General features: G+C 37.1%; 1 protein-coding gene across 5 annotated transcripts in view; it reads left to right on the top strand.

Moving 5' to 3' along the window:
* Window positions 1-15,396, top strand: part of LOC150102724 (follicle-stimulating hormone receptor-like) — a 315,182-nt gene extending 299,786 nt beyond the window's left edge. For all 5 annotated transcript variants that reach the window (XM_090398880.1, XM_090398882.1, XM_090398883.1 and 2 more), the window contains 2 exons: window positions 4,520-5,484; window positions 13,973-15,396. In XM_090398880.1, coding sequence (XP_090255006.1) covers window positions 4,520-5,484; window positions 13,973-15,147 — 2,140 coding nt within the window. In that variant the 3' untranslated portion in view covers window positions 15,148-15,396. The remainder of the gene's footprint in view (window positions 1-4,519; window positions 5,485-13,972) is intronic.
* The last annotated feature ends 332 nt before the right edge of the window (window positions 15,397-15,728 follow it).

Here is a 15,728-nt window from a genome sequence, read left to right as displayed (position 1 = left end):
ACACTTAAACAGGGAAACTGGTCTAGGTAGTGACCCTTCACATAATGCTATGCATTATGGGATGCTAAGGCAAGTGATGTGAAGTCATACCACTTTTACCACGAGTTGTCCCAATCCTGAAGATACTTCAGGTGCAAACTTGTTTGCTTATACTTAAATAAATGATTAAACCAAGTATATAATTTCTTGGTATCTTTAATTTATAAATTCTTTTGTCCATGAAATTCATTCTATACATCTGAAAACTGCACACCATTCCTCCTACACTTTTATGCAATGAGAGTAAAGATTGTAGAATTACAATCTTATCCTCTTACTCTTGCTATTTTTGCATCTTCTAGTAACTCTTTCATATCTGGCCTGTCACCTTTCAAATCATTCACGTTACCTGCCTAAACAATCAACTTTTTCCCTCCTACATTTTAAATTTTTCACCAGAGAAAAGCAATTTCATTATCTTGTCATCAACCACTCCTCTTGTTTATTAAAAATGCAGGGACTGCAGAATTATCTCTAATTTTTCAATGAACTGAGTCTTTGTAAAGTGATAGTTTTGTGCATTTAAGCTTTTCTAAGGAACATACCTGTTTCTTTGTCTCCTTGTCAAGAGATACATTTGCAGGTAATCACAATGAATTGCCTATAATCGCTGCAATTTTAAGATTCAAAAGAAAATATACATTCTACATAGAAATAATCTATCCTTACTTTTCCTCCTTTGCTCTTTCATACTCTGTACCCCCCCCCCCCGACACACACACACACACCTCTTTTCTGCTGCCACATGCCAGAACATCTCTAGTCATTCAGGCGCTGACACTTTGTCTTGTGAAAGACTCCAAACATGCTATTTCTCTCATTATCACCTCCTCGTTCTCTTGATTTTTCACTTCTTTCATATTAGCATTCATATGTTCCCCTACTACACTTTCATTTCCATTCTTTCTGATACATTTTCACCCTTTTTGTCATTAACATTCATCACTCCACTATGTGGTTTTTTACTCAACCCACACTTCCAGAAGACTCTCTTACCAGTCTTTTCACTTTTTGTAAAGAATACATCTCAGTCACTGCACAGCTGAGTAGCTTAGAGGAACATTGTTGACATCCACCTATTCAATTTCCCAGCAGTCCTTTGTTCTCTCTCTCTCTCTCTCTCTCTCTCTCTCTCATATAGGTGCATTTTAACATGAGGCATTTTGTTAGATAGTGCATACACTATCTAACAAAATGCCTCATGTTAAAATGCACCTATATGAGAGAGAGAGAACAAAGGACTGCTAGGAAATTGAATAGGAATGTGGATGTCTCTAAGCTACTCAGCTATGCAGTGACTGAGATGCTTCCATGCAAACTGAATTGTTGCTACACAGCTGAAAATTTCTTTTATAAACTGCTGGTTCTAAGTCACTATTTACACAGCTGCTTTTGCATTCATTTCCTGATGCTCTATATATTCTAATTAGTTTATTAACTGCTGTTGAATTAGCTCAGTTAGGTCAAGTGATCTTTGGCTAGCTGGCAACCTTATTTAGGAAAGAAAAAACAAAGGATCTTTCAGAGTTCAATATAGGGTTTATTGTGGGTGCCCATCTGGCTGGAGCCACAATTTTGAAAACAGCAGAGCTGACTAGTTTCTCAAAAGGTAATATATATCCAAGTGTTTAATCAGTGGAAAAATATTGCTTTGTTACATTGCCACTTCTCAGAGTATTTGTTCTGAGTCTTGTATATGGCCTGTTAGCATGCATTCTTGTGACCTGGGATCTAAAGCTCCCTCGGATCACGGACTCTAACAAATTTCTTTGTTCTGTGCCAGTTAGAGTCACCCCCTGAATGTCGTGGGCCCTTCCTGAATCCGACGTTTATCTTACTTGACCCAAGTCAGGTAGAACGATGTACGGATTTAGGGATTTTGCAGCCGTGCCCTCTCCCAGCCTTACTAAATTTATATAGATACTCTTCCCCTTTTATCACAGTTCGTGTGTTGGTGAGTGGCAATGTTGTTCTCAAACACAATTCAGTGACCAGGATTTAACAAGAAACACAAAGTTTAATTTTAACAAGATTAGGACACAAAGAACATAAATCATAATTGTTATTTCAAACTTTAAATGCTCTACATGGTAATACATGACAATTTCAAATAGGACAAGATTGCTATTTTCTAAGAATGTTATAGATATAAGCATATACTATTAATTATCTGAACATGGATTTCTAGAGAGATCACTAAAGTGACATATATGCACGATGTGAAGATCACATGACATGGGTCTTCGGACTACCAGCCCAAGGTCTCCAATACTGACAAATAATCTCAGCTTCCTTTGCTATTGAAAGGTCCTAGCTGTTTCTCCTTTCAACATTTAACATATTTTAGATATAGCAAAGCTTTACATTACCATTTTGATGCAGCATATGGTCACACTTCATCACCACGTGTGAGTCATGTGCAAACCCCGGTTAGACTTTACTCACTTTGTGGAGCACTCTCCCTTTTGGATCAATGCACACCGGAACTTTGCTGTCAGTGGAAATTTTTTGCCATGCATCTCCAGGACTTATGAACCCTTCTAGAAGGACATTGCGGTTGAGGTTCCACTTGGTCCCAAGCATCTTCACCGGTCTGCACTTAGAGGTTTTCGTCAGACTTCATCTGACCGTCTGCACTGGCACCTCTTTGTTCTACGGCCAATGCTTCCTACCCCCTGTACTTCGATCACATCCCCTTTATTTTTTCCTCCTTCCTGCTTCAGGTTCTCTCTACCCCCCTTTTTTTTTTCGACCACCAACTCCTATTGTACTGCAGCTTTCAGTCACGGTTGTTTCGATGACGTTGCACTTGAATGCGTGAGAGAGCTCCTCCCAGAGAATTGTCCACGTTTATCTCTTTTCATGAACCTTGCTTGTAAGGATCACTAATGAGTTTTCCAAGGTCATGACCTCAGGGCCCTTAGTCACCACTGAAGTATGCACTGTTTCACACAGCCTATTCTTGGGTTGGTCATTAAATATGCCGCCTCACTAGAAATTCATATATCCCTTTTCTTTGACATATCACATACAACATAACCTACAGTGTTTTTCCCTCTTTGGGTAAACAGATATGCACTCATTTAATATTTACCTGATACACTTTACTCCCCCCCCCCCTTCTTTTTATTTATAGTACAATTTGCACCAGCAGTACAGGTATCTTTTGACTTAGGTTCTGTTCTTGTTGGATCCTGAATGAAAGTCTGTCCAGTAATGGCAGGCCTCATTCACGATCCAACAGCTTGTCTTATAGGTGAAACTGTGGTCCTAAGACAATCCATCAACTGGTGTATCTTGCCACCTGTTGATGAACAAAAAGGGTTCCATAAAAGGATGGATGGCTGATGGACAGATACCAAAAAGTGGTATATGGAGGAGCAGAATCCAGAAGAAGGCAGGTGACTAGTTGAGTGCTGCAGGGCTCTGTGCTTGGATCACTACTGTTTAATTTGTATATAAATGATACAGGAAATAATTTGAAGGGTGATATTCATTTGTTTGCTGATGATGCAAAGTTGGGTAGAGTAAGAGTTAATAAGAATGATGTAGAGAGCTTGCATGATGATTTGAATAGGCTGTCGGTATGAGCAAAGCATAATGAATGTCAGTTTAATGTGAAAAAGTGTAAAGTTAAGCATTTTGGGATCCAAAGGTTACAAGCTGTGTATTACATTGAGGGAACTCTACTCTACGAAACTGATGAAGCCAGGGATTTTGGGGGTTGTAGCAGATAAGAGTTGAAGTTTAGAGGGCATATTGCTAAACTACCAAGGGTAGTTGTAGTAAGGAAGTTATTCCTCTTTATAAAACCTTGATATGACCGCATCTAGATTACTATGCTTAGTTCTAGTCATCTGGGTTTCTTGGGGATGAGGAAGTGGTGGAGAGGTCCAGAGACGAGCAACCAAGATGGATGAGTGGTCTGCAGAATGCTCCCTTTGAAGATAGATTGAAGGTTTGTGGATTGCAAAAGTTTGTTGATAGGCCAAAAATGGAGATATTATGGAAACATTTAAGTTACTTACAAGAATCATGGGAAATGTTTCAGCACCTGGCTAGAGGGAGCAGAACAAAAGATCATCCCTGGAAGATGGGTTAGAGTGTGGTTTTTGCTTGGAGAGGGTGAATGAATGGAATGGGCTGCTGCCTGAGTCAGTTGTAAGTGCTATATCTGTTAATGGTTTCAAGGAGAGGTACAATATTGTGTTGATAGTTTGAGTCTCCCATGATGAGTCTTGGGACTCCATGAAGGTGCCAGTGCAATAATAATAACAATAATAATAATCCTTTAAACCTTCCTTACCTGCAAAAAGTAAACATAATGTGGACTACTAGAATAGCTGATTGATATTCTACCATACATAATGAACTGAATATTCATGTAATAACCTTTTAAATGCTTTTTATACAGTTACAATATAACTGCAGTGAATGGTATCTTTAGTTTAATTTCATTCTGCTTTATAATTCCTTTCAGAGACCTCTCAGAGACAAGCATCAGAAGATTGCCAACAAAAGGCCTTGAGGAACTAGAGATAGTAAAACTTATCGATACATTGACTCTAAAAGTGTTCCCATCTGTATATCACTTCCGCTACATCCGAGAAGCCCATCTTACTTATCCATATCACTGTTGTGCTTTCAAGTTTCCTGCTGCACATAATCCCCAGGAATATGCCCTTTACCAAGTACGAAGAGATGATATGGAAAAACGCTATTGTAGTGATGTGACCACTGCAGCGTACTCTCCAGTCACTGATATAACAATGGCAAAAGATGAAGAGCTCTTCAAATATGCATTAAGAAATGGCAAACAAAAAAGAAGTCATTTATCAAAGCATAATTTCCGCCATTTTAACAACAGGGGAAGTTTTGGAGTTCTGAGTACCACACTTCATAAAAATGAATATGAACATTCAGTGTATGCTCCCCCATTAAATGACAGTGATTCTCATGCATGGGATGGAACGTCAGATGGAATGTCACCTAAATTACTTGGTAAAGGAGTTAAGGTATCTTTCTCCATTGAAACAGGATTTGGAACAGGAAGTGCACATGAAAATGATATTGGAATTTTCCATCGTACCACAGCATCCCTTCAACCAGAACTTCCTCTACAAGCCTTCTGTGGCAACTTAGCCAACAACTACAGAGATGTCAAGTGTTTTCCTGCACCTGATGCTTTTAATCCTTGTGAAGACGTTATGGGAAATGTAGCACTGCGAATTGCAGTTTGGTTTGTAGTCGTGGCAGCTGTATTGGGTAATCTGGCTGTTATGGTAGTTCTAATGAGTACAAGATTCACCATGAGTGTTTCCAAATTTCTGATGTGTAACCTGGCCTTTGCAGATTTCTGCATGGGATTTTACCTTCTCATGATAGCTGCTATGGATATCCATACCATAGGTGTATATTTTAATTATGCCATAGATTGGCAGCATGGTAAGACTAGCATTATTTATTTACTTATTTATTTTTCTGGTGCAGTCAATTCTCAATTACTGCAGCAATGGAAAAGAGAAATAGTAATAACAGAACGAAGGATGAAATTCAGTTCAAGAATTTCATCACTGAGGTATCTTTTTTGTAGTTATGTATACAAACCAGTATCTCATATTATTCTCTGCAACATCAAACACTTATGTAAGCACTAAATATAGCAAATAAATGCAAGAAAAATTTATAATTACACTCTGAGAATTCATTATTATCTTTAAAAAAATACCTTGTAATATTTAAAAAGAATAGTCTTTCTTCCAAAAAATTTTGAAGATCATTTCATACCCTTAGTATGTTTGCTACATGTTATAACAGTGATCTTTTTCTAACTGAATAATCACAGAAAATCAGTAAAAGCAACTGTTCACCCCACTTTCCAAATTACAAAGCTGTAGCCTTCTTGATAAAGATTCTAGTTATATTACAAGCTGGCACTGCCTTTTGGTCAATGTTTCAGAATAAAGAATGTTGAAATCTGAATATTCAGAATACATGTCCTGCTGACAGCTGAGGTTTTTCGAGCAACATAAAGTGCTGCTTCAGGTAAAAACTCAGTGAAACCAAAAATGTTGAGAAATTATTATTATTATACCCTCCATGGAGTCAGCAGATTATAAAAAGAGTAGAGGGTGAGAGCAGTGTACTTCTTATCATAGTGGCAATATGATGTGCAGCCTTTGCAACACTTGCAACATTCCCTCTAAACTTCAGCCTTCTGTTGACTGACAACATATTTAACGTACTGAATCTTAAAATCCTTAGCATTCCCTGCATTAACAACATATTCTAGTAATGTGCTCCTTTCACCCACAGTTTGCTATGTAAAATATCTATCGTTCACACCCCTGTTCGCCACACTCTTACACAACTTTCAGAGATGGTCTCTCGTTCTTCCCCTCTCGCCCTCTACTCTTTTTATAATCCTCTCTGTATTAATATGATAAAATCCCCTTACTAACTAAAATGTCTTTATCATATCACCTCAATTCCTCTGATCCACAAAATTCTGTAATCTGTATTCCTTTAACCTCTCTCCATAGCCAACATTCCAGAGTCCTGATATTGTCTTAGTCTTGTTTCTGGACCCTCTGAAATATTTCTACATCACAATGAAAATCAGGTAACCAAAATCCAAACACAATAGTCCTACATGTTAGTGTACTTTTTATTATAGTGGCAATATGATGTGCAGTCTTTACAACACTGCAATATTCCTCCTAAATTTCAGTCTTCTGTCACTCCCAGATCTCAAATATCAACTACTTCCTGCAATTATAGTTCCATCAATATAATGCACAGTCTTATATCTCTGCATTCCAAAATGCAACACCTTGCACTTATTAACATTAATAAGGTTACTAGATTAGATTAGATTATAAAAGTGTCAAAACTAAAAGTCTGTTCAAATCTTCCTGCAGGGAATTAACATCAGCAGTGCTCCTTATAGTTCTCTCCAACTTTGCGTCATCAGCAAACAACTAAAGATTTCCAGTCAATCCACATAAAACATCGTTTACAAACAAGTTCAGCAGAACAGAACCCTGGGGCACACCACTCCTTTTTTGAGACACTGCTCCATCATACACAATTTTTGGTTGGTATTGATCAGAGAGCCGATCCCTGATCCATATAACAAATATACTATCCATTCCAATTATCTACAGCTTGTAAGTATCATGAGGTAATGTATCAGACACTTTTTCAAAATCCAATACCAACTATACTATGTGAATCTCCCATGTCTAACACACTCATTACCTTATCATAAATGCAAGTAAATTGCTAGAAGAAGACCCATCATTTATAAATCCATGCAGACATTATAAAGAATCATATGCCCATCAAGACAATTCTGTATTCTACTCCTAACCAATCTCTCCAACACCTTGACTACAATTGCAATTAATACAGACTGGTCTGTAATTGGAAACTTTTGTCCTAGAACCATTCTTGTGGAGTGGTATTATTTTGCCTTTTTTTTTCCCAATCCTTAGGAAAGAACCTTACCAACCCACCCACCCACTCACTCACTTCAAGACTCATTAAATAACCAGGTCAAGGGCATAGTTGTTTTACACATTCCTTAAAAATATGTGTGATGTGTCTCCATTCCCATAGCCTTAGTAACATCTAACCCAATCAATACCTGATTCTTTCACTTCCAATTTTCCTAACACTTGCCTCCCTTCTACATATTGCATTTCATCATTTACACCATCACTTTCAAGTATCATTTATAATAGATTTTGCTTGATAATATTTGCTTTGCAAGAAAAATCACAATACCAGTATCAGCCTAATGCCAGTAATTGGGAGTTGACTTGACGTTATCATTTCATTATCATGAAGCCTTTTGGCTCTTTAGTTTAGTAATTATCATTTCATATATTAATCCACTCTCTGACCAGTCTTGGTGTATATTACATGGCACTAACAGTAATAGTGGCACTGTTCTCCTAAAGGTGAACAGAAATGTCTTCTGTGAAATGCTGATCACTTCACTTTGTAGTATGAGGCATTCTCTTATAAGACTATTTGCAATGCACTTAAACATAGTCTGTTTATGTGCACTGAACCATGTCATGCAGCAACAACTGCAAGATTTAGGTTGAAAAGCAATGATGCCTTGGTAGCTTTTCTACATAAAATGTGGTTTGTAATCTGAGTAAGAACTTTCAGATGAACTGGAGAACTTTCACATGACATTACATCCAATAAGGAATTATTTTACATGATCAGTTGTTACAATGCATACTGGTGAAGTGAATAAACATCAATATATTAGTTTAAATGTACTACAGTTGGCAACTCTTTATTTGTAAGCAAATTCAAAAGTGCATTCGTATGAATATTCACTTGACAAAACTAACCATACTTTACAAGTGCACAGTAGCATCTAGTCAAATATTCACAGGAGACTTTATGTTGCATTATAGAACATGATGTCTGCAATTCATCTCCATACAGTGCTGACAACATCAGGCTTGAGACTGCTAGTCAGCTTTATCTCCTGAAAGAAATCTCTGCATGAGCCAATCCTGTTCTCTCAGTAATCTTAGGGGGAAAAAAAATAATAATCCATTACTACAGGAGCAGAGTAGAATATAAGTGATGCACAGCAGTCATTCATATCATGAAATACAACTGAAAAATTAACATCCTGCTTAATCTAAAGAGCACACTAATTATAGTCTGTGAGACTATGAATATGGAAAATACATCACTTCTGCATTAATTTAACCTTGGTATCTTCTTGAATCTGGCTTACACTGATAAGACCTCAATAAAGATTGATACTGGTCTGGGTAATGACTCTCCTAAAAGGCATAGCATTATGCACATCCAAAAGACAGTATGGTTTCCATTATGGGATGCTAAGGTAATTGATGTAAAGTCAACAGCCTCTATACACAAGTAGCCTATTCATGAAGATACTTCGCACAAAAACTTTGTTTGCTTACATTTAGATAAAGGATTAAACAAGAATTTCATGGCAAGCATAACTTACAATGATCCTATCAATTCACAAACAAACTTCCTGGTCTCCTGAATACCCATAAAACTTAAGATACTCCATAAGTCAAATAACACTCTTCAGCCTACAGTGGATGCAACTGATTCCTTCCTCATTCAGATTAGCCTCATCACTGACAAAATTATTAAACTTCCTGCCTGCCTTACATAAAAACGGTGCCCAATTTAAATCTAAAATTGAATTTAAAACAATTCTGATACCATGGTCAGTTTAACATTACTGTGAAAATTTGAGTTTCTGTTAAGAAGAGTAGGTGGGATTTGGTTGACTGTAGATGATAGTGAACGCTATTAAGGTTGGAGTTGAGACCACAGATGTTGGTGTAGTGGATGTGCAAGGGTTTGTGGGACATAGCTTTGATCACAAGGGTTTTGCATGTTTCATATGCAGTGCCTGCATACTGATCTCCTTGGTGGCTACTAGTCGCATCACTTGGTTTTTGCACTAATTTGGTTTATTTGTAGTCTATGGTCCAGCTGTTGTCTCCATTTTGGCATTTTTCTTCTAGCTGTCTTCGGAGTTGGCATCTTTGTTCAAAGGTTAAGTCAGGTTGGGCACGTATGCGATTGGGGGGCAACTGTCCTTTAGCTTGCTATTTATCACTTACTTCCATCTCACCACCATGTTCATCCTAGTTTTCTGAGAGGGATATAATTCTTTTGTTATCATTAGCAGTGATCCTCTTCTCCATTCATCCTTCCAGTATTTTGAATCTGCATGACTGATTTCTATTTCTGTTACAATGTTATTCCATATCAATATGCTTCACTATCATCAATATTTGGAAAAATTGAATCTGCTAAGACTATAAACTCATTTCCTGTATTTCTAATACTTATATATAAATAAAGCAATGCATATTAACCATACACCTGGTGTTGATTTCTCTAGTTTTGACACCATACCATGCAATATGCTATCCAGTGTTCTTCCTTTCCCTCCCATAGCTATATTTCCATCTGAGGCTATTCCATTTCTAGCCCTACAGTTTAGTTTTGCTGGTTCACATTCTCTCTAAATAGTAGCCTCCATAAATCTATGCTTCCATTCTTTTTAAGATGCAACCTGTGTCCAGCATACAGTTCCCTTTTGTCAACCATATTTTCTGCTCTTTTTATTTTTCAACTCGAAGCTATCAAACCTTGGCAATACCATTCACAATTAGACTTTCATATCTCTGGTTACCTGATTCAAGCTCCTTTAGCATCATCACCACTACCATTTTACATACCAGCATCCCACTTTATAGCCATAATGACAGTCACAATAATTTTCTGGGATACAATCCTATTTTGCACATTCCAAATTATTCAACCACCAGAAAAAATTTTCTTTATTACTCCACCATTGCACACCATTACTATCCTCAGTCATTATTTCACATTCACACCTGTCATCCTTCATTCCCAACATTCTCACTCGTGCTTATTACTCTTCCATTCCCTACTACCACATTTGTAAACCTACTATTCAGGCTTTCATTTTGCACATTTTCTGGAATGATAGTCTTGGTGAATTAAATATTATTATTACCTGACATGTGCAAGGAGTCCAAGGACTCATCATGAGAGGCCACACAACAAATAACTCACAGTCTCCCCTACTTAATCCATCAACTACATGACACTATTCCCATAAACACACAATGCCATTTACCACTACCAATACTTTTTTTTGTCTGTAAATTTCATGTGTTCTCATGACCAATTTATTTATATGCAGGATGAAAAACCTTTCTGATAGAAAAAAGAAAAACCCTGCTACCTCTGCACGATAAGATATCTATATGGTCTCAATGATGAGAGGTGTGGTCAGTGAAAAGGAGCACAAGGTTAGTCTTCGGGGAGGCAGAATGAGCAGAGCGACTGAAACATTGGATAAGAGGAGTATACACAAGCAAAAAGAGTTGGCACAAATGATTTGACTGGTAGCAAGGAGAATGTAAGGAGGGATGTCAGGAGGCTATTAAGGAGAGTAAAAATAACGATTTGAGAAGGTGGGTGAAGATTATGAATAGTATGCTAGCAGAGTGGCATGAGGAGAAAGGAGTTCATTTTATAAACATGTGGAATGAATCTAAAAGACAGACAGAGCTGTATAAAAGAGATGGGCTACATTTAAATGGATTTGGCATGAGTCAGTTAGAGAAACTGTTGCTGTAAGAGAAAATAATCATTGAAGTGAATGAAAGACTTGAGGAAGCAAGAGGTGTTGTGTAAAAGAGGAGAGTAAGGTAGAAGACTTTGCGAATGGAGAGGTAAGTGACATGAGTAAAGAGACTGAGAGACAAGGAACACAAGACAGACAGGGAAACAGGGGAGGCACAGTGGATGGGGAGACTTGTGACAAGTGTAGATGATGGTTTCTGGAGTAATTTGTGAGTGCACAAGAAAGGATTAGGAGAGTCAAGGATATGGGGTGACATTTAAGTCTGAGAAGAGGTGTAATATTAGTGATGATAGAGAGGAATAGATGGGGAGGGGAGTCATATCTGAGAAGTAGGGGTCAGTGAGGCTCCTTATAGAAACAGAAATCAGCTAGTTTACAAATGCTATAAGTATTCAAAGAAAGCAACGTGTGAGACATGGTTGAAAATGAGGACATTCTGATAGAAATAGACATGGAGAGATATATTGTCTTTCGTGATGATAGACAAAAAAAGGGAGGAGTGCTATTGATGATGGCAGAGGAGCTGTACCTATCTAGGGTGGAGATGAAAGGAGTAAATAGTGAAATAGTGACTGGTTTTGAAGCAGTATGGTGTGAAGTGGAGTTTTCATCCATCTCATCTTATCTTGGATGGACAAGATGAAATGTTTAGTAGAGTGTTGCTATAGACCTGGTAATGTAGAGGGCAGTGGGAAGGAAATGTTTAGGCAAATTGATCTGGATAATAAGAAAAGGGTGAACACATTATGGTATAAACAGGAAAGACTCTTGATCCATGTGTAACAGAGGCTACACATGGATCAAGAGCCTTCGATTTGATTAGCTCATCAGAAGATGTTGTAAATGAAGTGTCACATCTTCCTCCAGCTGGTCAAAGTGATCATGAGGCGATCACCTGGGTGGTGGCTGGCCATATCAGGACTTTTGTGAGAAATGGCTATGTAGAACTATAAGGTGGGTGATCACGACAAACTCAGTAGGCAGCTTGCAGCGATATCATGGAATGAGGAATTGGATGGGAAGGAAATTAGTGTTGCTTAGTCCCTACTCAGGAATTATCTGGCAGATGCAATGACTGAGTGTATTCCAAAGGTCAGGATGTAATGGATGGCTGAAGAAGTGAAGCAGTCTAAAAGAAAAAGGCATCATGGAGGCACCACAAGATGAGTGGCGATAATCAGTTACATGAGGAGTACAAAGAGCAGGCAAGGAAGGCGACTCACTTAGTATGGGTAGCAAAAAAGTGCAGTATGAGCAGTAGTTAGCAAATGAGGCTAAAAGAAATCCTACGGAGTTTGTTTTTTTTATATATGGCCAGTAGAAGAAAGAATGATTATGGAAGGATGATGTTGGTCAGTGATAATGAGAGGATGATAAACACTGAAAAAGAGGATATAGCAAATGTGTTAAATGATTAGTTCATTAAAGTATTCCATCCTTGCGATTGTAACATAATGCAGAACTTCAGGGCGGTGGGAATAGTTTTAACTTACCTTTTTAACATGAGTAAATTCCAATTGAGTGGAAAGAGGACAAAATTGTTCCACCTTATAGAGGAGGTAATAAGACTAAGGCTGATTATAGGCCAATTTTCATGTCTGGAGTTGGTCAAAGTGTTGGAGTAGTTAGTGAGGACAAGGATTCAGAATTGGGTTGACAGCAGCAGAATTCTCCTTGACAAAATTCAAATCTCTAAACAAGATGAAATTTCTCTTCTTGAAGTTATCCTGATATCAAGCCTCTTCTGGTATAATACATCACAACCCCTGCCTTGTCAGTTTCCAATAAACTAAGATTTCTCTTCCACTCAAAGCTTTATTTCATCTCTGAACAGATTAATTTTATCCAAATCACAAATGCTTCCAACTATCAAATATTTCTCTAACATTTGAGGTGGTTTCCCTAAGAGCTCTCTAAAAATACCTGACTCCATACAGAAGAGGACAATTACACTGATTAATGACCATCTCTTACCAACTCATTCCACCCACATTTATATTTTGGTTTCTGCAGTATGTATGTTCTATAAATGTATCTAAGATAAATGTTCATATGAACTAACATCAATTTCTTCATTCTCTACCAAATCTAATGAAATGTGATGTACTTGCATTACAACATCCTTTCACAGTTCAACTCCAAACTCAACAGAACAAGTTTCTTTTTCTCTGCCTTCATCCCTGATACTGATGTATTGTGGAATAGTCCATCCACCCCCATTTATGTTGTATAATACAGGTCAACCACCTCGAGTATATGGGCTCAACATGAAACGTACTTTCTATACTCTTTATTCTACCATTTAAAATTATAGTTTTATGTGAAAGAGAAGAATTACTTGCCAATTTCTATATAAAGTTTATGCTTTTTTTGGGACAAAATCTTTTCATTTCTTGGCTTTCTTACCTTAGGCTTAAACTCATTAATGAGTCCCCCCCACCCAGTATGCAATATGAAGTTATCCTTTCTTCATAGGACTTTATTACTATGCTTCATAAAACAGTACCCATTAACTTGACAGCTAGCTTGATGGACACTTGGTAATACAGTTAATGAAGACAAATAAAAACTGGTCTAATCGCTAGCCATTATTATATAAACAAGAAAAATATTAAGCTATTGAAATTAAAATTAAAAATTATTGGTTCTTTCATTGTTATAAGGATAGAATGATAAATAGATACTGTAGCCCTATCATTCTGTCTCATTATGCTGATTTCTTTACAGGTGCAGGTTGTAAAGTGGCTGGTTTCATTACTGTTTTTGCTAGTGAGCTCTCTATTTTTACCTTAACTGTCATCACACTAGAACGCTGGTATGCCATAACTTATGCCATCCATTTGAATCGACGTCTTAGACTGGGAATGGCTGCAAAAATTATGATTTTTGGATGGATGTATGCCATAACAATGGCAACACTGCCTCTTATGGGGATCAGTGGTTACACTAAGACCAGCATCTGTCTTCCAATGGCAAATAATGACTCCAGAGATCTAGCATACCTTGTCGCATTACTTACTATCAATGGCCTGGCATTCCTTCTTATTTGTGCATGCTATGCCAAAATGTATGTATCGATTACCAGACAACAATGTCGAGCAACAACAAATGACATGACTGTGGCAAAACGGATGGCTATGTTGGTATTCACAGATTTTGCATGCTGGGCACCCATTGCATTCTTTGGGCTAACTGCTGTAGGTGGATATCCTCTTATCAATGTCACTAATTCCAAGATCCTTCTAGTGTTTTTCTATCCACTGAATTCATGTGCCAATCCATTTCTATATGCTATTCTCACTAAACAGTATCGTCGAGACTTCTTTATCCTCCTTAGCAGGTATGGATTTTGCACACAGAAAGCTATGAAGTATAAAGGAACTTATTCTTGTAATACGACTCCACGTCTCACCACTGTTAAGAGTAACAATCATGTTGCTATTAATTCGCAGACACTTCAAATGAAGAATCACTACAACCTGTCAAAGGATGACCAATGTAATTATGGAACCCATTCACAACCTGCAGCAGACCTGATGGCTGAAAGTGAAACAACCTATGAAATTTTACACAGCAATTCTGAGAAGCAGAAAAAAGGAAACAGAAAGTTAAGCATTGTTTGTGAAGATATACAGCATTCCTCAGATGAAGAGTTAAGTAGCAGTCCAATGCATAAAGGTTCTCCACATCCAGTTAAAAACAGTTACACTAAACTCAATCTCCCAAATCTAGAACAGGAAGAGATATTAAAGCGAGTATTGAAAGAAGTTACCATTACTGCTAAGGAAACTGTACATGATTCAGATCTTCTGATGTGGTCTTCAGGAAATCTGCTGCAGAATTCTGTAGAGAACCGTTGCTTTCAGGGAAGTTCATGTAATTCAGCCCACACAGAAGTATAAGACTATTACAATTTTGCATGTCCAGTTTGTTGCTGGTTTAAGCAAGACACCTCTCTGGTTCAGTAACAAGATGTTTTCTATACACTTTGGCCAATGAATTTTTAATAAGTATTAAAACTTCATTAACTGATTAAATACATTAATTTTCCTAATACAAGTTCACTGTCTTCTGAAAATGAATCTGTGCCTTATATTTTTAATGAGCTTGCATAGTCTAATATATTTCAGTAAATAGTAGACATGTTGCTATTGCTACATGCTGTTCTTTATAAATAAGAACATATAGTAAACATTTATAATAATTACATTAAAAAAAAAAAAACAGAAGTACAGGAATTAATTCCTATTAATATGAATCCATTTTTGAAAATTGAACAAAAAAAAAATAAATAAAATAACAACAATAATAAGAAAGTTTACATATAGGAAAGTTTTTTGAATTAAGGGGTCCTACTATTTGTTCATGAGGAGTTGGCTAAACATTACTTATTATTGCAATTGAAATGAAGTACTGATTTTGGTGCACCTGATATTACTTGATTGTTTAACATGAACACAGTGAAGGCAAATTTTTATTATTA

This window comes from Typopeltis vanoorti, chromosome 10 (genome assembly GCF_054136105.1).
Source record: "Typopeltis vanoorti isolate ZY-2024b chromosome 10, IOZ_Tvanoo_1.0, whole genome shotgun sequence".
NCBI lineage: Eukaryota > Metazoa > Arthropoda > Arachnida > Uropygi > Thelyphonidae > Typopeltis > Typopeltis vanoorti.
Note: the sequence above shows the minus strand (reverse complement) of the source record. Positions and strands in the feature narration are given on the sequence as shown.